This window comes from Copidosoma floridanum, unplaced genomic scaffold (assembly GCF_036245765.1).
Source record: "Copidosoma floridanum isolate Cflo_tuat_1 unplaced genomic scaffold, Cflo_Japanese_pri ptg000031l, whole genome shotgun sequence".
NCBI classification, from domain to species: domain Eukaryota; kingdom Metazoa; phylum Arthropoda; class Insecta; order Hymenoptera; family Encyrtidae; genus Copidosoma; species Copidosoma floridanum.
In genome coordinates this window covers 5,933,612-5,960,497 of record NW_028321908.1, presented here as the reverse complement: position 1 = coordinate 5,960,497, position 26,886 = coordinate 5,933,612, and the positions used below count along the sequence as shown (strand labels likewise).

Sequence of the window (26,886 nt, the reverse complement as noted above, 5' to 3'; positions counted from 1 at the left end):
ATTTGGCATGTTTCTAAGGCATAACGAATTCTTCAAAATATATTATTAATTTGTTAATGAAAAAAAGAATCTTTAACTTATCAGGGTGATACAGAATAGTAAAGATTTAATTTTTTTAATTAAAGCGTTAAGAGCGGTATTTTTTGCTTATTACGTATTTTAAATGATTTTCATGGATAATTAACTATCGTATAAAATATTATTGATCGGAGCAGCTTCATCATTTCCTTAAAAAAAACACACACACACTCACTATAAATTAATTAATTAAATAACAAGTAGTTGTTACCACAATGTATAAATTGTGAGGAACGTAAAAATTTTGCTGGTAATAATCAAATTTGATGCTATTGAAACAAAAGTGAGTTTTCTTGTGCCTTCGGATTTGTTCTCTCATTTGTTAATTGCATGTTTTTACCGATGAAAATTTCAACTTGCAGTAATTGCAGCAGATGGACGCTGATGTGATTTTTTACACTTTACAACAAAAGACGCAAATCAAAATGTTTAGGCAGTTTTGTATAAATTTTCTTGTGCCTTCGGATTTTTTTCTCTCTTAATATATTAGATGTTTATAATTTCTTGTGAGTTTTAAGATGCATAAACTATACTTACATCTTAAGAAATTTATTTTATTATTATGAAATTGCCAAATGGCCTTGCCAACGAGAAGTATTAACTTACTAAATTATTGAATAGATTTAGTATAAAAAATATATTTATTTCAACGTAACAAAAAAAAAAAAAAAAAGTTGGCAACATTATTTATAAATTTAAATAAAACATAAATAAAAGAAATTTAAATAAACCGATGAACTGCATTAAAATAAACAAAATCTACAGAAAGTTTGAATCGATCCCGTGATAGCAAAACAATTCGAGTGGTAGTATAAGCATCAAGCAACTTAGCTACCGTAACTTCGGTCCTTAGAAATCTAAAAGCCAGTTATATTCATTAATAACCTTCGGAGCTTGTCCTACAGTTCATAACAATTATGAGGAAAAATAATAAATTAGGGGTTATAACTGAACTGCCATCCTTAAAAAAAAAAAGCTGAACATTTTTTAAAAATAATACTGAATTTTAAATTAAGTATTAAAAGTTGGGGAAAAAGAAAAAAAAAACGAGAAGAAAAATCAGTTTAATATATATACGATATACTCAGTTGCAGTCAAAAGAGAAAAACTCGTGTCGTCGCTTGCTTTGGCTGTGCGTTCAGATATATAGCTATAGTCAACATTTCCACTCCTCTCCTCGTACACATATTCGGTATACCCTTTCCACGTCTCTCCAAAATGTGCGCCTATATGACCATTTCCACGCGAATCCACTCCTCTTCTCGTAGGCGCACGCTGTCCGATACGAGTGCTGAGATGTGCGCCCGGTTCGACGGCTGGCCGCGGCGAGGCGCTACGATTAGTGCGAAAAAGTCATCTCGCATTATAGCATTGGCGTTAGCAATCTCTCTACTTATCTCTGGTATAAGTCTATGAGTATCTGTAGCCATATACATATCTTTCGATGTATAGTTTTTTTTATTTGTATGGGCTTCCTTTTTCTTGAGCCTCGCCAATCTGCCTGCCGATTTTTAGAAGCCTACCACCCCCTGCGCTGCCCTCTTTACCCCCAGCACCCTTATTCATTTTTTTTTTTTTTTTTTAGTTAAACGACTTGAATACAAGTCCAGGTTTTCTTCCAATTCTAAAATAATTCCTTTTAATTGTATTATAATATTAACTTTATACTCATGAATTTGAAACAAATTAATATCATTGAACTAAGTAATATTATTTCTTTTATTATTATTGTTCTAATCAGTCATTTAAAGAATTTTTTCTATAATTTTTGTAAGTATAAAGTTTAGGTGCGGTTACCTTTTTTTGTTACTTTTATGTTTATTCTAATATGAAGTTACTAGATGAATAAATGTTATTACATAGCATGTAAGATTACACTTAAAAATCTTCACTTAGCATTAGAACAAAATAATATGAAAAGTGGTAGTCATCGCCAGTAGCCTTACGCATCTACAAAGTAACAAGTTCCCCTAATCCTAATTAAAAAAATTATTATTAGTATTATTATATAAATACTATTTTATTATTTTCAAGAGTACCCGTTCGTCTCTCAGCCCATACATATTAAAATAAATAATTAATTACTTATTTTTTCAAACAATTTAATTTTAAGTTGTATAAGGTGAGAAATGAACGATAACTCTTAACAATAATACAATAGTATTTATGTAATAATACTTATAACCATTTTTTTCGCGGAAAGGGAAATTTATGATTTTTAAATTTAAAGAAATAAAATTTTACGGAGAAAAAATACGTAATAAACATACCAATTTATGTAACAGTTTTTCAATGATGAAAACAAAATATCCAATTGGAATAAGTATTATTAAGAAAATACATGTAAAAATTTTTTATGAAGTATTGATTGAAAATCATCTGCTAATGTATTGGATTCAAATAAAAATGTTTACAAGTGTCAGCTAAAGTATTGCATATAAATAAAATAAAATTTGCATTTCTTATTTTATAAGTTTTATAATAAATTATCGCTGATGTGTAGGACTGTTAAGTATGCACAATTAGTTTGCTTGTACCAATATCAAAGATAATCCTTCGTTTTTTAAATTTTACAATAAACCATAGTTGTTAGATTATTACAAATATTGTTACTCAGTTCCAAAAAAAAAAATTATTTTCAAATCACAACGTAAAAATGTATCAAAAAATGTTGAGTTAATTTTTCCAGCATGTTACAAAGGATTTATATTTTGTTCGTTAAGTCTGAATGATAGTCTATGCAAATATTATTGTGAAAAAGTTATTTGCTTAGTTGTGCTATTCAATGAATTTTACAAATAATTTGTACTGCATCCTTAGTCTCCTTATGAAAACACTGTTGGGAAACCTGTTAGATCAACAAAATGGGCAATTTATTAAAACATAATTAGTCAGGATTATTTTTCAGTAATTTTTTTGTGTTTATGCAGAGATTATAATTTCTTGCTTAACTAGAATCTAAAACTATGACGGAGCCACACTGTGCTGTTAATAGTTTATTTTACCATTGTTTTTTAATCGTTTTGACGTGACAAAATTATTTTGTATTTTTTAAGTTTCTCTATGCTCGAAATTTGATGTACGTACTTGTAATTTTCCGAAATCAGATTTTCTGTTTATGTGTAAAAAAACTTAAAGCTATAATTTATTTATAGAGGGTTACCACGTGGACTGCACAGGGGAGCAGAGCCCTACTTATATACTTATACTAGTATGGCTCTGCCCCTCTGGGTGTGAACCCCTTACTTCAACTTATAATGAGAGTCTTTCACTTTAATTTATGAAATAGTAACGCATGTATCATTTAAATTTTTGTATAACTATATGACTTATGAATAGATATAAATGTTATTAATAGTTAAATTTTGATTCAGTTTTCAACAGTAAATACAATGCTTACAAATCAAAATAAGTCCATCTCACTTCCGATTTCTAAAGATATTTGTAGTCCTATCCAGATATTCTAAAGAAAACATTGAAATATCAAGATGTGTATACCATTGGAATTACAAATCATGATAACTTATTTAAGTACGTATGATTTGGAGTATTGTTAGTTATTTAATGATAAATTAGGAATGTCAAAATTTGTAGTCGTTTTAGATTAAGATACTATCATTGTGCTGAATTTATTTTCCATTTCAAATTTTTTTTTTTTTTATGTAAAAAATACATTTTTTATTTTGTCACTTTATATATTTTTGTACTTAATAAGTAAAAGAACTAATATGAATATTTTGATCTAGTTGTTTTAAATAACAAACTGATCTTTTTTCTTGCAATACATTTGCATTAAATGCTGCAAAACCAAACAATTTTTAATATAACTGAAGAGCTTTGATGGTTTTGTGGTTAGCGTACTAGCCTCCTAGCCAGAAATACTCGAGGGGTTGTGGGTTGAAATCGAAAGCCATAAAGAGTCCTCGAAGAAACATAACATACGATACCATAAAAAATGTAACTCAATTAACTGTCAAAATTTTCTAGTGTAAAATAACGATTACTCAATGCGTTTTTTGTACTAACCGGAAGGTAGTATCGTCAGTTTATCTTTGCAACAGTAATTATTTTAAACTATTTCTTGGCTATAATAAACTAGTAAATGATGAGATAATAAATATATATATGTTATACGTACTTGTACATATACATGTACGAATATCAATATCCTCATGTATATTTAAATGCGTAAATATCTGTAAACGCGTATATAGTACGGCGGCTAGGTAGGTATCCGTAGCCTCTTATATGTCCACGGTTGCACCAAAGTTTTTTCGACGTATTTTTACTTCCTGAATACGATTCTGTTGGGTGCGAGCCCGAAAAAGTCCGGACTCAATTGTTATTAACAATCTACATAGACGAATAAAAAAATTTTACGTTTTCGACCTAAAAAAGTTTTGTTTATGTCATTTGATCTATTTTAAACAAAAAACACCTCTTGCAATTTTTCCGTTAAATGTTAAAATTTTTCAGAAAAAAATAAAAAAGATAGAAAAATCACTTAATTTATTGAATTCTCGGTACACGTACTCGCTCATTCGGCGAAAATCTCGGGATATACCTTATATTTCTTTAACTTTTATGTAATCATCACCGTATTTTAATCCACTGAACCAGATGGAATAGAGTACAAGATCGAAACAGAGCTAGGGAAATTGTTGTTAAAAATTTAGATGAACAAATAAAAAAATTTTACGTTTTTGACCTAAAAAAATTTGCTTAGGTTAACTGCTACGTTTTAAACAAAAAAGTACCTATTGCAATTTTTTCGTGAAATTGTTGGATTTTGTAGAAAAAAAAAAAAAGTTGGACAGAAACAAAACTTTCAGTTTATAGTTCTTCATGTGTGTTTTTTCTTGGGTTCTGTAATTATTTTCCTGTTAAAATTTTTTCATTATTTTTACCATCTATAAGCAATTTTTCTAATTATTAGTCAAGGTAAATCCCGATCAAATCCTCATTAATGCAGTTTATAAAATGCTCAATGATCATTCATTCATCTTTTACACTTTGAAGTAATAAATTGCTTTAGATTTTTTGGCTCATCTAAGGTGTTCCATGGATATATACTGAATATAAATATTTGTGTCCTGTACGTACAATATACAGGTTTACATATTTTGAACGTAAAAATCTGTGCTCAATTTCAATACACAATTTACATTAAAATACTGTTTTCTTATAAAAAAATAAGGTCAGTACTTTTATTTAATTATAATAACTCTAACACATATAATACGTTAATGATTAAAACGATTACGGCAAGTATTTTTTTTTTACACTGACAAAAAGAACAGCATGAGATTCTGGCAGATACACAGACGCAAATAATTTTTGAGCACTCTGTACAGGTGCAGTTATGTACAAGTTCATGTACGGGAGGTAATAAGTTTGTAATTTTTTTCGGTACCAGTAACTTATCTTGTTGTTCCCAGCCAAAAAGTTTAGGATGCAGATCCGTTGCACTAGCATTCAAACAGTGCGTTTGATTGTAAACTATTTAAATATACCTCAAAATGGTACATCCACTTCGATACGACCACATGCGAAGCTCGTCAACTGTTTTACAATCACTATTTTTTTTAACAACATTGACTAAGTAATCTTCAGCTAAACTAAGTACCGTGTCACTAACAGTTTTAGAGTAATCTACAAAAAATACGTGAAGATTTTTCATTATTTATATGGAAACATAAAAATACACTTTGCAAATAGACATGAAACCTACCTTTTCCGAAATCTAATAAGTACTTCTCTAAACTGCTTTGTAAAGCAGATGTTTTTGTACTGTCTTTACTAGAATAATCTTCTCCCATAAGATGGTGAATTGCTAGCAGAACTAAACAAAACGTATCACCATGCTTTAATGCCAAGAAATGAAGAGATATATTTCTTATCGTTTGAAATGCTCCTATTTGAAACCATAGCGTCTGTATGTAAAAAAAATTATGTATTAATTTTTTATGGTGGTTTACCACTTTTTATTTGTTATGAATGTAATACCTTTAATCCGTTTTATTTAAAAGTTTTTAAAAAATACAGACCTAAAACAATGACGTTAGTATCAGAGGGAAGAATATAAATATTCTTGAATCCTTGTAAACATGTATGGTATATATGAAGCGCAATTTTGACATCTGCTTCTTCTATATCAGGAGGTTACAAGATTTTTTCTACTTTTCAAAAATTCTTTAAAAAAACTTTGAAGTAATGCTTTATTTTTGGAGAGTCCCCAAAACTTTTCTTATTGCTTGGGTAATAATATAGTACTAGTAATATTATGAAATAATATGCAGTCTGATTTTTGTTTTCTCAAGTGCTCGGAAGATTTGATTGATTTATCAAAGTAAAAATCAAAAATAATGTCGAATCTTCTTGTACTTTGCAACGATGCGTTTTTTACCATATAATCAAGAAATCGTCCAGCAAGATCTTCAAATGTATTTAAACCTTTCCAAGATATTTTTCTCATCACCTACATTGTATCCACGATTAAACACGTATCTTCTAAGGTTTTAGAGAATTGTTTTTTACTACTTTTTAAAACTGACTCCAACTCACGAATCAAGGAGCTTTTATCGCTTTCTTTCTTGAAAAATTCCTCTTCGTCGTATAGGTAATTCGAATAAGTTAATTTATATTTCAGTAATTTTTCAATCGGATGATTTCGCTCATGAGCTATTGCTACTATTCTCTGCGTATCACTGATCGAATTTCTTTTTGCCTGAAGTACTTGTGACTGTTGCGGCTTTGGAATGCTCTTGAAGTTTGGAAGATTATTATTCTTAAGCAGAGCGGAAAGAAGTTGTACTTCATCGCGAAATCTTTCATTGCAAAAATTTTCGTTTAACTCTAATCCTTTTCCAAATATATTTAAAACACCCAATGTTGTTTCTTGATGTACGAGCTGTTCTGTGAACATATTTCTTAGTTTATGCGATCCAAGTATGAATGGACTGTAATTTTTGTTGTTGAGATAATTTAAAACTGTTTGAACGGATGACTCAGAATTTTCGGTGATTTTACTAGAAAATTCACGGTGAACTTGCATTTCGTCATCTTCATTGTTAGAGAAAGTTTTTTCTTTGAGGTAACTAGATGTGGACAATAATTCATGATGTGTCAAATCCCATGCAGTCACAGTTTCTTTTTTTGTAGTAAATCCTTCAACACCTGCTCCTACCTTAGATGACCGATCAATCTTCAGTTCAAGAGCCTGGTCGGTGGCTACAGAACTGAATGAAACCTCAGACTGTTTAATAGTAAAGTGTCCCTCAACGAGTTTTTGAAACACCTCTGGAGCATTTTTTTCCAGCATCAACATATCTTCAAGATAAACAGCACCCAACCGAGCGTAATTGAACCTGTCCATAACGTGGAAAATTGGCTGTAATTTTTTAATGCATTCTGTATGTAAGTGCAAATTTCCAATTCTGTCTGCTCTTATCAAGTTGTGCATTAGGCTGATTAATATTAAAACATTACTCCAATACCGAAAGAGTTCTGATTGATCACATCCGGAAGATATGAAGGATTCAAAGTCTACAAGTAATTCAGATAAAGAATTTTTCATATTAGTACTTATATGACAACATTAATTTAAATTCGCGATGTCAAAACTCTCTTAAAGTAATGTGATTGTTATCAAAAGTTGTTCATACTTTTCCAATCGTTCGTCCATGAAAAAAAATTGGAATTGTAGTCTTCTTAAGGCTTCTGACAAATATGTGTAAAATTTAACAGATCTGGCATAATTGTTACCACTTAAAATTTGTTCTGCAACTAAAGGTCTAACTAAGCCAGTTTCTATGAGTACATTATCAATGCCACTATTTTGCAAATATCGTCCAATGCAACTAAGTAAAATTTTTGTTGTGTGAAAATTACCTAAGCATAAAATCAAATTTTTAAATTCGCTTTTCTTTTCGAACAAAATATGTCCGGCTATTTTATATACACCTTCGTCGCTTGTTATTAGTAAGAATTTTTTTAAGTTGAGCTAATAAATCATTAAAATTACGTAAACAAGTGTAAACTGTTGAGTATTGAGTTACTGGAGCATGACTTGCATTTTTTTAGTATAAACTAACAATAATAAAAAGTTATGATTTATTAATAGTAGAAGCAAACGGTGAAACTAATAAAATGTACATCTTACTGCAGAAAAATTCACTTCTCAATTTTATCGTTACTCCAATGTTTATCTTATTAATGCAAACAAAAGGCAGAAATAGAGTGTACATTTATTCCATTTACCAAAATTATCAGTAAAAGAAATGTACGCTGCAGTTTTTCCATTCAGTTATATTTATTACAATTGAGTTCTACGTCAAAGAAGGGACAGTTAGTACCAGTATTTAAAGATTTTCTTGGGAAAAAAATTTTTTACAAATTTTGTATTTAGTGAACACTTCACCTTTTACATAGTAATTAAATAATTTAGTTATTCGCTGTCGCGTACAATTACACACAGCATCTGATAAACTAAAGATTTTGATTGAACATTAGTATGCTTACAATTTTTATATTAAGTTGTTGAAGAAGTGGTATATATTAGTCTTATTCATCAACGTAATTATGTAACAATTTACTTCATCCATGCTATACAGTTTAGTTTCTTTTATCAATTTATTAAAAGTTTTATGGTTTAAACAACATGTGTATTGATCATTCGAAGTTTAAAGATTTTTGAATCCTGCTTAACTGTTATATAGTATAAATTTAATATACCGGACACGTATGGACTCAATTTTTATAAACTCCTTAACAAAATAAAGAAATTTAAAAACATTAATATACCGTACTATGTACCGTTGACACAAATTGTAAATTAGACATCATTATACTATCACTTTTATGTAATCAAACGCCTGTGTACTTAAGAGATTTTAAAAGTCGATCATACTGATAAAGCTACTAACTTCTAGAAATGGTTTTTCTATATCAAATAAAAGGTAATGATAAAGTAAACCCGGTCATAAATGTTTTTTTTAAGTATAAAAACTTAACCATCGATTTTTTCTCCAATTATTTCACCTTCTATACTATCACAAAAAGTGCCTTCCCGACAAATTTTTTCTCTAGGAAATCAGTAATAAGTAGTTTTTAATTTTTATCTAGTTACCAACAACGGTGATAATATTAATTTTGATCGTTTTTTGCCGCATCAACAAGTTTGCTGCTAGGTATTTATGTGTGTTGGTAGTTCTTTTTTTGAATAATGTCTGTTTTGTTACTAGTGCTCCTCTAGTCCTTTTATATTTTATAGCTGAGTGCTGGCTAATGATTAATGTTATTTTTACGACACTAACTTTTTTGCTTAACGATAATATTGTGTTTCACGAAGGAAACTACTTTTCCCGCTCAAAACTAAAAAGAAAAAAAAATACAATCTTTATCTAACTTCTGCACCAGCTATCACGATGATTTTTTGGTATGTATATATTTAAAAGCAGATCGTTTTTATCAGTTCTTTATTTTATTCTCTATATTTAGGAAGTCACGCGTATTGTGGGTAAAGTCCTCTCGCTTACTTCGTAACTGCACTGACGCATAACTGTAATGTCACGGCAACTATAGCATAATTGCAATAGCTTCTAATTATCCCATAACGGTTTGGCTGCCTGCGTGGAGCTTTTTTTCATAACCTCACCTGTTGAAACAGTGTTAAGAGGTACAGGATTAGCGAATCCGATGCACCAGGCAGGTCTCACCAGCCTTACCGGTAAGGAGTGGTCCCTGAAACATGAAGCTTCTCCGGGGATGCTAATTAGCCTGGATCCGATGCTTTGGCAGAGAGTGCAGGTTTAACTGGCGAGGAGTGGGCGGGGAAAGGCTACACAGTGGTGAGTTGAACCGATGCACCATTGGTGCAGAGATTGTCAGCTTAACTGGCAAGGTGTTTCACTGGAGATACTCGCACTGTGCCCATAGAATAGGTATAACATCAGTAAAAGGGTTGGACTGTTAAACCTTATGTTAATTGTGTTGTACTTCATTATCTTGAGTTTTAGAAAAGATGATAGTTTCAAGCGACATGTCTTTGTTTCCCCTACTAATTTTTGTACGGTTGTTTTTTTCTATATTGTAGAGTTATTTAGAAGAAGCTGTCCACGCTGCCTCTCCTCTACCTCTACCCTTCTATGATATTTTCACTTGCATTACTTTATTAGCTACACATTTTTTGATCAATTTTATTTAATATTAGTGTACAAGCTTGTTACCATATAATTTTGTGCATTATATGTTAGCAAATTCCGAAATCAACATTGATGTATTGCTGTGAAACGCTGATTTCTTTTTTATTCCACATTAACTAATCAATTGTGTTATTCAACATAAATAAAAATATTACATGGTAAAATTATACTTAGTCAAAAAACAATAAATAAACTTACAGAAACTTTACACAGTAGACCTTACCATTATCCCTATTAACCACGTAAAGACAAAATCCTCTTTCCTGTTGTATTAAAACATAACGGTTACTCAAATTAAGTTCAACCCAACATCTATATTCTTTTCATTAATTTTAGGCCCTCGTGCATGTGCATGAATCATAGTTAATCATCGTGCTGCAGCTGCGAGTAACTTGCAGGTGATTCATGCCTCTTTTCGGATGCACGTGGGTCCTTGCTCGAATTACTTTCAAATCATGGAGATTTCCTTACGAATGAGCGGGAAAAAAATTGTTGGTAATTTTTAATTTACCGACATTACAATGTATTGTAAGAAAAATTGTCACGTGATCAAAACCTATATTCTTTTTATTAACTTTAAAATCAGTAGAAATTAGTTAAGCACGGGTGAATTTTAATATTAAATTATAAGTTATAATAGAAAACAACTGAAATGAAGAATTATAATTTTACAATGGGAAATAGCTATATGTCTATTGTCTTCCTTAATTTCAATAAAATATAGTGGATTATTTTACTTTTATAGTAGCCAAAATTTAAAAGAAATTTTATTTGTCGGATACAAAGATTCCAACAAGAATTCATTGTACACACATGATGTCATATCAAATGCACGAATATTAATTTTAAATAAAAGAAATTTTTTTTCCGCGTGATGAGACAAAAGTACCTTCTTTTGGCGCAGTATAGTGAAAATTTTTGTTTTATTCTGAATTACATGACCAACAATTCGTACATGTATTACATATATCATAGCAAACATGGAGGTACTTAGAATGCGTGAATCATAACATTAGTAGTGTATTAAGGTATATGTATTCTATGCACGCGCGTGCTTGAATACGTAATAATATTAAAATTTTCACTATTTTAATATGGAATATTTAAAGATCTATAGAAATTAGGTGTACTCTAACTTTCTCAGTTTTTATCATAACAAGTTTAATAACAGTTGAGATGGAAGTTCTACTTCTGCCGGAGGTCCCGAGACCCACACTTGGTTTTTTATGAAGTACTTTGATGCATATTTTTAACATTTGCGTTGATCCCATATGCGCAGCAAAATTAAGAAAAAAGAGGAGCAATTAAGAGGATTTGACCACATTGTATCGTATATCGTTAGTGAAACTCATCAATGTGGCTATGTCATCGATCTTAGCCACAGACGCCAGCATAAAATTCTTAAAAATAAAATTCTTGCAAATGATATGCATTTGTATAACACTTACAATGGAAGGTGTTTTAAATTAAAAGTTTCCAACTAAAAACCGTGTACACTTCGAGTCTTCGATTAAACACAGACAGAAACAAAAATGTTGCACAACATCCTGCACTGTTCAACTTAGCCCTCCTGCTCCATCCTACATACGCCTATGGTATGTGTATGCAATTATATAAAAAAATTTCATTCTGCGACACCTGCATCTGCGCCTATATATATAGTTAAAAACAATTTTTAATTTTTTAATTAAAGTATGAAAAAATGAAAACTCATTTAATTAAAAAAAAAAAATTTATTTCTACAACTCAAAAAAAAAGCTGTCACTGTAACCAATATTTGTCAGAGATTGACATCAGAAGTACTCTCTGCTAAATATGTTCTGCTGTTAGTCTGCTTCTTGTATCTGATGATACTTAATTTACAACCAAAGCTACTCTCTCAGACGATACGGATGGCAAATTGGCAAATTAAATACTTAAGAGCGACCTCCGACAAAACAGGAGTAAAATGTCGACTATTCAGCCAGAACTCAATAGGATTAGATTTTCGGTCTAGAAGAGGTTGATCAAGATATTGCTTAAGCTCATTAAGCACACTGCCAGTGCTTGGTATTTCCAGCAAAACAGTTCTTTTGGATAAAAGCTTTTCGTGTCCAAACCAGATCGAAGTATCATATTCTTGCTGTGGTGCTTAAACAGATCTGAGTTTAGGTGATCGCTTTCCTCTTAGTTTATGCTCTGAAAGAATTTTACTGCCAATGCGTTTTATTACAGATGATACTGCCAATGAAGAATGGAAGTAAATTTGTTTGAATCTGGGATCGAATACTGTTGCAGTAGTGAGAAATACGTAATTTTCTAGTGGACCAAGTCTGGTATTGATTCTGTTTAGTAAAGCCTCTTTTATACTAGAATCTCACTAACTTGTAGGATTTGCTCGTTCTATTGCTTGCCTGAGTAAACTTGTAAGGGGAATAACTAGGCTAGAAGTAACGTAAGTTGACCTGCTAATCTCTTCAGTTGCTTGTTTGAATGGGCAAAGAAGAAAAGTAATATCTCTAATAACATTCAGCTGTGATGTAGGTATCATATCTGGCATTTTTTTGTTTGATTGGGTCGTAATAGTTTACACTTTAGCAACTATCACAAACATCACCCCAAAACGTTCCAGCATCTCAAAACAAGAGCTCCAACGCATATTTGCAGCCTGCGTTAAAGTTAAGACTTCGCTTTTTTTTTCCAGATGCCTCTTGCTCAGCTTTTAAAAGATCCATAGCATTGACAGACTGCTTGAAGTATGTGACAATGCTTTTTACATGGTCGCAAAAAAACGGAAAAAGCGCTATCTTTGCTCAAACCACCATCAACTATTAAATGCAAACAATGCGCCATGCAAAGGATTCTTTTACGTTCTCTGATGTTTGACCCACTGTCAATAGTTGTAGAAACTATTTTGGTTTTTTCAATGCCAAACTCTTCGCATATCTCGATCCAACACTCTGAAAGGTATGCTCCTGTTTGGCTCTGAGACAAAATAGGTATAACTATAGGAAACCAGAATAAAATCTTATAATTTAGTAAGTAAAGATTTCCATAAAATCATACCTGAAATAGTCTCTGTGCACACAAACTTGTGCTCTGAAGTAAAGATGATCCTGTTACATCCCGAGATGATACGAATAATGTTGTAACTAAAAACTATCCATCCGTCGGAATTCAGATAAAATGTATTGTGAATATAAAACAGGCTCATATGACAAGAGGAGCTCGTACGTCGTTTACGTGTGTGCGTGTGTGTATCAGCTTTAAGGTGAATGCTTCATAATATGCTGACATGAATACGGCCAGCCTCATTGTGAAATTGCATGTATGTAGGAATGAATAGTTACTTGCTCATTAATTGTTTAATTTCGATAATGTATACTAATTTAAAATTTGTAACTCACACATTACTTTATTATATTCAAAATTAATTGTAAAATCCTCAGAAGGATTAATTTCAAAATTTGTAAACTTACTGTCACAATTTTACTTGAATTTGGCGTTCTTATATTGCTGATGCGAGCTTTCATCATCACTGACCTGAAATTTTAATCGCACTTGTCAGAAAATGCAATTGGTACTGTTGTATTGTTATTTCCTAATATGTAAAATCATAACATGTAACATCATCCTGCAACTGTCAACGCAGTCTGCAAGAATATTGCTCATTGGTTGACCTAATTTAACCAAAGGCCTCTTTTGCTCGCTCTGATGCTATAAAAACGCACCATCAAGTAGAAATATCGCTCTCTTTACATCTGTCACCTGTCCTCTAAAGTTTTAGTCAACTCTTGACTCTCGCGACTTCTGAGTACCTTACACACGTAAGGCATAACGTGTTGGCTGATGCAACTCGAGTGCGTATCGAGAACATCAATAGTATCAGACTATGCTAAGGAGCGAGGTACAGCAAAGGAGGCCCGCCGAAAGTGATTCCGGCGATAGCAGAGACAGCAGAAATAGCAAAATCCTACTGGCCACGAACTCATTCGTGTAGTTTAAGAAAATACTGAAGGTTACCGCACGAAGCATGAGGGAACTCCGAAGCAGCAGTAACAACAATCAGTGATGGATGTAAGTTATTTATCAGTAATAAAATTTACGCTGAACTTTGTTAAAGTGACCCGATTAAATTGTATTTAAAAGAACAAATTATTATTAAATTGCTTTAATAAAGAAGTATATTAATTAAAATTACCCATATTATTTAAATGAAGATTATTATTCAATACAAAAAGAACAAATAAAGCTTACGAGCTGAATCCTAAGAGACCCTCGCATGACACTTAAATAAAACAGCTAAGACCATACCCTAAACAAGTCTGGTCATATTAATCTTACAGTTAAATCTATGAAATGCACTGTTAGAACTAAGAAACTTTTTGTTGAATTCATGATAGTGAGGATATCACTTGTAAAAGAAATAAATGTTGCCTCACTTAATTTTTTTTTTTTACAATAGCTTTAGTCGTGGCATATCTGCACTCTATCAGATGTGTTACCTAAAAATGTAAAAGCAAAATTATCTAATGAGTATGATTTTACACTAATATAAGATATGTAAGGGAATATCAAAATTAATATTAATATAGACGTAGTGAATCAAAGATCTTCTTTCTCGATGGCAGTTTGTAGAGAGGACAAGCTGTGCGAACAAATCTAATCATGCCAGATTTTTCAACACATGAATATGGTAGGTTATCCTTACATATGATGTAGATCAATGCCTGTGTAATACTGCTATGTCTCTCTCCACCTTCTGAAAATTAATTTAAAATGTCAAAAGTAGTATTATTCAGCTACATTTACAAAACGAGCTAGCAGTTATAAAAATAACAATGACCTTCAAAGCTTGCGGTCCGTTCTAATCAATGCAACACTGTTGTTTTTTTTTTTTACCAACAAGGTCTTTTAGCTACTGGCTCAGATTCAGAGTCTTCGGGATAAGTTGTGGTTTCCTGACTTTGATGGGGAACAATATTTGTAGCGGTAAATTGCATAGTAAACTGAAAATTACGAATAACGAAATAAATTACAGTTACAGTTTACAGTTCTGTAGCATCATCAGAATTATAAAATTATACGTTTAAATGCTCACATTATTTATGGTAATGTCAGTATTTTTCTGCAGTAAGGCCTCTGAAGGAGCAGCAACATCTGGAACAAGAGCTAGTAGTAAATTTTGAGATTGTGGTAATGCTGTTGTAATGAGTGATTTTCATTTGTTTTGTTTATTTTCTAATTGTAAGAAAGTATGCTGATACTTCTGCTTCTAGTAAGTTGCTAAATTTGTAGTATTCACACTAGTTTTATGTATTTTCCCACACAGATTACAAACTACCGGCTCATTGTTGTCTTTTTTTGTGAAAAAATTCCACACCATAGACATAGTTTTTTCAAGTAAATTGAACCTCAAGCATCAACCGAATACTATATAAGTATACTCATCACACAAAAGTATAAATCTGTTTACAGAGTGATCATGCAGCCTGGAAACAACAGAAAAACATCATGCAATGCAAAGAAGAAAATAAATAGGATACGTATATACGTGTAATATCTGCTACTTACATGAAAACAATACTTCTATGATCGCTGATACACGATGTGTATAGGTGAATGCGGGACGTATACCCAACACACGTGGCAAATGTATTAGACAACTACACAGCACTTCTCTTTGCATATATAGAGGAGAGAGGACTCGCAAAGAAGTATAACAGCAGACAATTTAGCCTACACTTGACCAAAGAACGCTCGTTCTAGGGCTACGTATACACTATACACGCCACAGAAAATTTAATGGCAGAATTTCAGTTGGCCAACCAGAGCAAAGCTCTCCGTGTATATAGTTATAAAAAAACTGTGTCCTGCCAAAATTCCGCGGCACAAGTTTGTACTTATTAAAAACTATTGTTTTCGAAATCACTAAAAATATGTCGATGTACGATATGTCGTCGGAAAGTAATGTCGGCCCGATACATCGATATATCGATCAAAATATATCGGTGTTTCCGATGTATCGACATATTTTGCCCATCCATAGCCTAAAAATACAGTTGGCACAAACACTTTGATAAGTTCCGCTAACGATCTAAAACAGTTTCTAATTAAAACCGAAATTTAAAAAACTTTTTTTTTTCTGCGAACTACAAGTTACATTTTCATCAAATGTCAAAATTTTATGTTATGTTGAAAAAAAATATCAACTAATTTGAAAAACGATCACTTATATTAAATGAATTGTTAATATTATTGTTATTTCTTTGTAGTCTGTCTACGAACTTGCAACGTATACCACATCACATCAATTATTACATACTTATTGTACCTGCAACATTGTATTTTAACTTTTTTTTCATTCAAATTAATTTTTTTTCTTCTAGTAAAGAACCTTTTCAAATTATAAATCAAAAGATCACAACCATATCTATAACTTTTAGATGTAACTTTTTTCCTCAAACTCAATATTTTTTGTTATCAGAAATGCGTTTACTTAGATTTACGAATTTTTTTGGTGAACTTTATTATAGGAAGTTAAACAAAAATCGCTACTTTTCTTGGATAGTATTCTTTTTAATCTGGCATTTTCTTAGACTTCTAACTATTAGCCTTGGGTAATCTCTAGATACTTTTAGACGAATTAAATTATTAATAAACAGTTGCTTGCATAGCTTATGTTTTTGTGAAGTACTTAACCCCTTATAGATATACAAATAAAAACTTAAGAAAAAATCTAGTAGTCGTAGACCATGAAGAGAGACCGATAATTTTTCGTCTTGGGTATATCCACACCATTTATTATTTTAGTGAACCTGTTGCCACAAATGTTGATATGCGATCATTCCCGTTCTCAGTCCTAGAAGGTTAAAAACTTACATAGTTGATAGATTTCTAGATTTTTTACATGTTGAATCAAGAATTATATGCTAATTTTTTATATATTTCAGAGGTAAAAATAGCTAACCATACGACCGAATTTGTTAACCAGGTGTTGGACAAAGTCAAATCTGGTATGCCCAATGGAGGAATGGATGATTTTTAAAATACAAAATGAAGAATACGATGAATTTCAGTTATTATTGTATGGATATATCTTATAATAGTGGATATTTAAGTTATTTGGATTATTAAAATAATCTATAGCTATTTATACGACATCCATAACTAATTGTACAACATCTGATTCCTAAATATCAGTATGTATTTAAAGTTTCTGTAAGCTATTCTAATTATTTAAGACAGTTTTGTAAATTTCTTTGAAATAAGTACACAATAATTGTAAAAAGTTTTTTTATAAAGCTTAAATTATAAAAAAAATGTAATTCATGTGCTATATTTGTATGAAAATATTATATATTCCATCAACGAACGTGATATTTGTAGTTAAAAGTCTAATACTTGTATATAATGTAATAAATCATTCATTTCTGTATTATAATAGAACTGATGAGTTTAATCTTTCATGCAATAAATTTGCTAAACTTATATCGTTGAACTACTATATTTTATACTACCTATAAAGATAAAAAACGAAAACTTCCTTAAGAATGGCTGTAATGAAAAATTTTGCAGATGGCATCAACACACGCGTTCAAACATACATACATACCACATATAAGATATAATCGGCTGCATCGTTTCACGTTTTAAAGTAGGATTCCTTCTAGTAGGTTGATGTTAGAAAAAAATTTCAGCTCTCGCTATAAAAAATAATTGATATTACCTAGAAAAATAAAAAAATATAAGTGATGTCAGAAGACTCCTGAATAAGGTGACGGTAATTCGTATTTAAGTAAAAGTTTTAATCTTCAAATGTCGTACATTGAAGTTATAGTTTTAATTTACAAAATAATGAGAATTTTCATTGCTTGTATTTAATTTAACCAATGTCAGTATTTTTAAACTATGTACTTGATGACTACCGCATCTATCTAAACTTTAGCACCTGCTACGAAAGCGTGACTACAACATTATGTTGGACTAGCACAAGATATAGCCTTTTCAAAGTAGATACTATTTTAGTAGATACTAGATATTAAAACTCTAGTGCCACTCAGTGTAGGAGTTACCCCAGTTCAAGCTCGAAAGATACAATATTTTAAGAAACAAGAATCTACTGAGTTTCAAAGACTTTTATCCCTAAAATCAGACCAAATTTTGAATGCCCTACCAAGAAACGACATAGATGCTCCCGCTGTCAAAAACTCTAGGAAAAAGAAATGAAAGTCTGATCGAAGTTGTGTCTCGTAAAAATAATAAAATGGATCAGTCACGTAAAACTCTCTTAAACCTACTTAAAGATAGTTAATTGAAAAATTATTTTTTCAGATCACTAAGTAAACTTAAGAGGTAATCCCAAGTTGGTGATGACAGTAAAGGGCCATCTCCAAATATTGTGAACAGTTTCCGTGAGAGAGGGGTTGAATTGAATCATATGGATGTTAACGCTGGGGAAGGGAGCAAGGAATCAAGTTTACGTGTAACAAAACATTTATCATTTTTATTTCTAAATATAAGTTTTTATTTTATTTCTGTAAAAATGTAAAGGTTTAAGAAATTTGTATTATTTTTACCGCGGTCAATGTTATAAGCCTGATTTAAAAAATTGTCACTTTAACACAATAAAAACATTTAAATAAATCCAATATATAATAGTTGTTCAGCAATAGACTCATTACTAATGAATCGCTTTAAAAAATGTAGAAAAAAAAGTAAGTCAACGTATCTTCTCTAAAGGAAGAAGAGGTGAATTTTTCATTTACATAAAGTCCATGCAGGTAAAGGGGGATTGAAAAATTGAAAACATCGATCATCGTATAACACACGACCCCTAAGTTTAACGACTTGTTAAGTCAGGCAGAAGATTAACTGAACAAGGGACTAAAAAAGCTAGATACCAGCATTTATTCGTAAAGAATAATTAAATAAATTCAATAAATTATCACCCTTCAATTTCACATGTAAAATACAGCATCAGTACACCCTTAAATTAGTGTACGGGAACTGAAAAAGTTATAGTATTAAAAACTAATATTTTCACTTCCTGCAAAGACTGTGACATTCTAATTTATTTTCAATTCTCGTTGAATTCTGGGTACAATGCACTGATAACGTCTAACTTTCACAATTTGTATCTTACAGAATGGATAGAAGTCATAAAAATAGAGGAAAAATTTTGGTACTTACTTGAAAAAATTTGAGTTTTTGAAAGCTGTTGAAAATAACTCTATTTGCAAATCTACTCAGTTACAAAGCCTACAATTTAATTCAATTTCCCTCTGTTTGAACTTTTTATTTGTTACAGAGGCCTTCATTGTATCTTAAGTCATATCAGTGGAATTCATTATTTAATAAGATTTCGTATGCTGAATCTGATATTTATAATAATGACTTTAACGCACATAATCTTTTCTGGAAGTTGATATGAATGGTATCATTCTTAAATATTTTTTTGATTTTTTTGACTTGCATATACGCAACACCTTCCTACAATCACATATAAGCCAGAGGAGAAGAGAGGATTTTAACGATGATCTTGTTCTCTCTTCTATGTAACGGTTTTGCATAATTTATTTTTGAAATATTTGATAGTAGTATTTTCCTCTATTTATATCATCAAAAATAGTAGAAGCCTAGAATCCAGAGGATAAATTAAATTTGCTGCTGTAAACTTATACTCGAATGAAAATCAATACTCTACAGACTTTTCTACGTGTTTACTTATTTTGTTTATTTAAAGGTTGTTATTAGAAAAAATAAATGTACTTTACGTATACATCACTGCTTGTGCCACATATTGTCGAATTTTCGCACAAAAAGTGTATAAAAGGATGCGTAGCAGTCAACTCATGGCTGCCGAATAGAGCGCTTCTCTATCAGCTTAAGCATTTTAGTGTAGCTTGTGGATTTCTTGTTTACCTGCTTAACCGATCTTTGCAATGTCAATTCGCAATAAAGACCTTTATAAATCAGAATGTTCAAGGCGTGTTCAGCAATGTTACTTATTCAACCGTACATAAAAACTTAGCGAAGCTTAGATTTCTAAAGAATTAAGCTTTATGCTTTTATTCCTTAATACGAGAAAATTTTTTTTCCAAGATTAACATTGTCCTCCCTAGATTTACTTGAAAATAGGTAATTTTAATTTAAGCGCCTTATTTTATACCATTGCTTTTTAAAATGTAGTGTTATATCTATTTAGCAGTACAAAGTCTTGCAGTTTGCTGATCATCCAGCCCTTTATATAAAGTTATATAGTGCACCTATTTCAAAAGAAAATGAGACGTAGTGGCTTAGTGTCAGGAGGTTTGTAACTGTAGAACGGCCCTCAGTAAATCCATGTTGATGTAGTGTGATAGAAGATGAGAGAGGTGCTGAAAGTCTTTTGTGAGTTAATTGATCATATGTAGGACAGTTACCAAACCTTTGGAAAGAAGCCCTCAGCAAAGGATCTAGTGAAAAGAAGTGCAATAGGATGACTAAAACCTGAAGAACAGTTGATAATGAAAGAGGGTGGGAGTAAGTCTGGGTCGAGATGAGTAGATTTTTTCAATTGTGTGATAGCAGTAAGTATAGTTGATGGGAAAAAAGTGAGATCTATGTTTAAGGAGCACTGGATAGCCGGGGCTGGGATGGAGGTGGGTTGCTTGTATACAGAAGAAAAGTGGTTAGCGAGCAAGTTGTACTTATTGAGAGGAGTAAAAGTGAGGTCCAAGTTTAAACTTAACACCTCCGAAAACTGATTGCATTTTGAGCGAGCCTTGATAAAGTTCCAAAATTGTCGAATATCAGTCCTCAGTCCCAACTCCAACCTAGATATGAATCCCTTGTATAATGTTCTTGAAAGTCATAGGCATTCAGCTCTGAGTCTCTTAAATATAATTAAGTCTTGAAGTAAACCAGTGTGCTGGTTTGCCAGTAAAGCTACAAAGCTCAGAGTATGCTGATAGAGCAGAGCTAGGTGGTATATAAACAGCTATTAAAATAAAGTTCATTGTAGCACCTCGTAGTTGTACTACCACACACTCAATGTTCATTTCGAGAACTATACGGTTTGATGAAACGTTTCTGTCTACTGCAACCAAGACACCGCTACCACGTCTATTACCCTGTTCAACTAGTTGTCTGTCCTGTCTATAGATGTTATAATTGAGTAATGGTAACTTGGAGTCCAATGTGTGTGATTTCAGCCATGTTTCTGTAAAAATTATAAGGCCTGAAGTAGAAGTAAGCGAGAATAGATTAATTTCCAATATAGAGAGCTTGTTATAAAGAGATCTGACATTTTGGTAATAAATTAATATGTTTAGATTGTTAGTACTATTGAGGGTTTGAGTTTGCATGAAAGGACTGTTGATCTTCAATAATAGGTGAGGTGCCTCTGACATATTTTATTCTCTTCTTAACGGCTGGATTAGTTGAATTATGACGTTTAACTTCATCAACAAAGCGAGAGAGATGCGCTCGCTGTGCCTTGGTTTTGTCAAGGGAAACACTGATATCCTGTGACAGTTTAGAGCGTTGCAAGATCAAACGCATAACTTCAACTTTGCTGCTCAGAGAGATAAGCAGGGGCCTAGGTTTGGCTGCAGAGAGAAATTTGCCTAGACGAACTAACTGGTTAATGTTGGGGATACTGACAGTTGACAGCATATTCCTTGCAGATACCTCACTTCTAGCACACTGACCAGACCTAGCTGAGGACTCAGGAACATTTTAAAGAATGGCATTTGAAGACCTCTTAAGCCTGTCCTCCATTTATGTCGCAAAGTTATCTAGAGCTGCTTCATTAGGTAGAGAAAAGCGGCCCTCAACTGCGGCAAGCCTGTCCTGGACCTCTTTGAGAGTCTGAGGAGTAAGCGAGGATTGTTCTAAGGTCTCAAGCCTTCTATTTATGTCTAGCATATAGGCTGGTAAAGATTGAAGCATTTTTATGCTTTTGTTCCATTTATCCACCTGAGCCTTGATAGAGGTGTTACTTGCATCTACTTTATTTTCAAGTTCAGTGATTTTAGAAAGAAGGGAGTTCATTAGATTCTTTATGTCATCAAGTGTAGTACCCTCAACAGTGTGCACATGTGACATGTCTGCAGAAGTAGATAAACTGTCGGTAGCGGAAAGGGAACTCTGGGAGTCAGAGTGCTGCTTTTTTAATTGCTGGAGAACTGGAGGTGAACCGTCAGAGGGCAAGTAAATATTCTTGCAGCAATGGTATATTTCCTTCAGTCGCAGAACAAACCGCACAAGAAGCGTGATATGCCCTGTTACAGTTGCAACAGTGGGACCCAGTGCTCACAGACTTCTTACAGTAGCCACAATCGTTGAGGCACATGTGGCAGGTAAACAAAACAATGACAGTTTGAGGTTAGGCGTGGACACTGTGCAGTTAAAGCACCAGAGCAAGTTCAAAGTACAACAACACCACTCACCCACAAGCACAAAAAGTTAAAAGCACCCAATGAACACCAATAAGAATATTACAAGAATTCAGATATAAAAATAGTTAGCATAAAATAATAGAACAGAGTAGAGCAAAAATAATTATTAAGCAAATAATAACAACCAACTACTAGTCCAATTAATAAATTCTTTCATTTTTTCTGGTGGTCCACATGCAATCAACTTTTCTCCAATTGTTTATCCGTTTTTCACGTCATTAATAACAAAATAACAAGCACCGTATGATATGTACTGAACATAAGGTAAAAACGTTGAATGAATGAGTTGTATAGTATGTCATTTGTAGCACTGCAAATTGATAGTGAAAACTGCCGCGTTACAGATCGATCAGTGCTGATGGTCCCATGATCATTTTTTCTACCATACGATTTTCTACCTTCAGTGCAACTTTTTTTGAGACGCAGGTACACTTATACGTTTGATATACGCATAATAAATGACTCTGTTTAAATCCCTACATACCCACTATATTTTTGTATACGTAAGAGCTACTTGTCAACACACAGAGACTATCACTGATGCACGTGCGTATGCTATAAACAGTAACACTTATGTATACGTTGCTGTATAATAACTATAGCCTTACTCGTTGGAAAAAAATAAGTGGGCCAAGCTATGTATCGTTGTACATGTGCGATATGCACAGAGAATCAACTCAAGGATAGGCTGAGGCTGACAAGAAATGACGTTGGCATACGCTTACCTCCTGCGCTGTCTTAAACATCTGCGTGTTAGCCTATAAATTATGGTTCTATGCCAAAAGGCTAACAAAAGTGTAAGGCTACGCAACCGCAAGTCCTTGGAGTTCCAGTGTACACACTCGTCGTCTAGCATCTATAGCCTGAAGAGTTCTGGTAGGTGCCAACAGTGCTTATTTCGCGTGTGCCGTTGAATAGCCATTCCTCCGCCCTACCCTATGAAAAGAGTTAACCCAAGCCGCATAATTAGTATTAATAAATTTACTACTTCTTGTTTACTAGCCAAAAGTAGCAAATCTTGTATTGGAGATTTGTCGCCCACATGGTGTGTGTGGTATATTAATATGTAAAGGTATTTAAGTAGTTCAGTGATACTATATGGGCATGTAGGTACGATATGGATACAAATACAAGCGCTTGAGGCGTATGGTTATGCAGAAGACGGTGTTTTCTTTTTTCAACGTTTTGCTTACGTGTACAACGTTCATACTTACTTGCAATAAACTCTTTTCTTTGTTTTTACTTACACATGTAGTTATTTACCTAAGTCATCAAATATGCTACATTTCTCCTCTTAAATATATTATAAATGATGAAATATGTAATATCAAAAGAAAAATGTATGGAATAAATGTATAGCCATTAAAAGATCTTACTAACGATTTGAGTTTATCACGTGAACAAACGTTTAAGAACGATACGTTAATCACAAAATATATAGAAAAATTTAAGTCAACGATGTGACGGATGCAAATAAGGTGACCATGCTGCTGACATTATAGGAAAAGAAAGAATATGCTCTACTAAAAAATCTGTGCATAATGGAATTGCCGTCAACGAAGACGTACGAAGAATTGACGAAGTGTGTAAGAGCTTATATGTAAGCTCAAATTTAAAAAGTGTTTTCAAGGTGGTAGTAACTCGGTCAGCGCGTTTTGCTCCAATTTAAAAAGGTTGGCTACGTATTGACAGTTCAAAAGCGAGTTAAATAAGAATTTACGTGATCAATTAATGTATGATGTTCCTTATAAATACACCTAAAAGATTTAAAAAGATTGTGTTACGGAAAGAACAGCTTGCACTTCATGCAGCCGTGAAAACGGCAGCCATTGGTGCTCCGAACATGCTACTAAGGGTTACCATTAAGTTTGGTCAACTGTGCCAAAGGAAGTTTTAAGACGAATAAAACGAGACGCGTTAGGTTCAAATCAACTCAGCCGTTTTTTCGTAAATCGCAAAAACTTGCCATTTTGAGCCATTTTTTCGGAACTCAATAACTCGCGTTCTACACAATATTCAGAACTAAAATTTTGTCATGGGGCAGATATTATAGTTCTTAACATACACACAAAATTTTAGCTTGATCGCTTTTAAACTTTTCGCGAACTGCAGCAAAAACCTAAAAAAAAGATCCTCTCGAAGAATGGCCATAAAAAAGTTGTTAGCCAACATAAGTACATTTTTCAAACGTATTTCGCTTCGTCCATATTTACTCTACAACTACTTATGCTGCCATTTATTTTTACTCATTAGAAGTACCGTGAACATCGATTGCAAAAAACAGTTTTTTGCTCTCCGGTCAGTGGAATCGGTTGCTCGGCGTGCCGCCGCGCCGCTGGAGTCTACGCCCACTTTCCGCATGCATGCTTTGATCAGGCACGTTCAAAATGAAAACGAGCTTTTCTTCCAATCAACTCTCCAGATACTTCTTATTGGTAAAAATTAATGGCGTTGTGGGTAGTTCTAAAGTAAATACATACAAAGCGAAATATGTTTGAAAAATGTACCTATGTTGGCTAACAACTTTTTTATGGCCATTTTTCGAGAGGGAATTTTTTCAGTTTTTGCTGTGGTTCGCGGAAAGTTTAAAACCGATCAAGCTAAAACTTTGTTGGTTGGGTTTCGAAAAAATGACTCAAAATGACAGTTTCTTGCGATTTACGAAAAAACGGCTGAACTGATTTGAACCTTAAGTGGTTCATGTTATTTGTCTTAAAACTGTTTTTACGCAACACTTTTTAATTGCGATTCTCACATGTTTTGGCCATTTTTGCCTTTTTTAGAAGGCTCTTGCTGACATTTTTACTTGTAAAATTCTGTCTCAATTTGTTATTATGCATTGAAACTACTACCATTTTTTTCAAGCTAGTCAGAATTTTCTGGGCCGAAAAACTAGTTCAACCATACAATTTATTTAGAAGTTGAGAATGTAGCAACTACTTTTGAAGTTGATGCAGAGTCGGCCATTACTTTTGTCTTTGATAATATTTTTTAACAGAATTTTGCTAGTTTATGCAAGCTTAATTATACTTTCGAGCGTTTGAAAAGCTACTCAGGTTATTCAATCGCACCTTCAGATACCTTAGCTGTTAATGTTAAAATTAAAAGACAGAATAGAATTTGCCATCATACATATTGCCCAGTAGAAATAACCCTTTTGGCGGTCGAGAGTAGTTGAGAGCGTTTAACATTATAAAAGGTGAAAAAGTGGATCATGCAATTATATTAATATATTAAGAGAAATAAATGTAAAATCGGAGTTCAAATTTTTATTTCAAACTCAGCAGAATATTACACTCTTTTTTTTTTATCTAGGCAAATTCCTTGCGTCATGAAATATAAGGTAACAGTAAATCTGGTTTAAAAAAAATAATAACTCATACCGAAAGAAGTGAGTGAGCAACTTCAATCGTAACTTTTTTAAAAATAATAGTGCAACAAAAATATGTAGAGATTATAAAGTTACACTAAATGCGTATTTCAATGCAGATCTTTAATCCATTTTGTGAATCAGATGTTTTGGCTACCATAAGTAATAAAAATATAAAGTCTAAGCTTGATTTAAAGTAGGCCTACCAACAGATTAAATTGGACGAAGACTCTAAATCATAACCAACAATTTCTACGCATAAGGGTTTGCTTAAATTTAAATTGCCATTGAGAGTCATATCAGAGTGACGTCCCATGTCATATACTAAATATTTATTGCTCGAAATACCCAGCTCTGTTTGAAAATTGTAAAAAGCAAATGCTCAGCATAAAAACATAAAACTGCATATTCGCTTCTGCAATCGCATGATCTTTTGAAAAGAGCTACCATCTCAAAACTCAAACTACATGTGGAATCTTTAATCTTATAAAGCGCTCACCTGACAAGATTAATTTTTACTAATACGCGCAATAATAACAAATATGTGTACAAATGTAATACACGAAGATCAGTGACTTTAACGATCATCACTATATGATTATTTCACTACTTATTGTTATTTGAGAGTGAGTCCAATTGCGTCTTTCAAGCAAATGTAAAATTTAATTTGGTGATTAAACTGAGTGTTAAAAGCGTGCATTTTAAGCAAATGTATAACTTAATTCAGTGACTAAACTATGTGAAAAAAGTCCGAGCAAACTAGGCCATTGTAGACTTGCCTGAAAAGTGTAACAAAGAGGAGCAAAAAGAAAGG

At 32.4% G+C, this 26,886-nt stretch overlaps 1 protein-coding gene across 1 annotated transcript in view; it reads left to right on the top strand.

The window, feature by feature from the left end:
- Nucleotides 1-17,632, top strand: part of REPTOR (repressed by TOR) — a 401,948-nt gene extending 384,316 nt beyond the window's left edge. The window contains exon 5 of the mRNA XM_014354886.2: nucleotides 17,213-17,632. Coding sequence (XP_014210372.2) covers nucleotides 17,213-17,307 — 95 coding nt within the window. The 3' untranslated portion in view covers nucleotides 17,308-17,632. The remainder of the gene's footprint in view (nucleotides 1-17,212) is intronic.
- The last annotated feature ends 9,254 nt before the right edge of the window (nucleotides 17,633-26,886 follow it).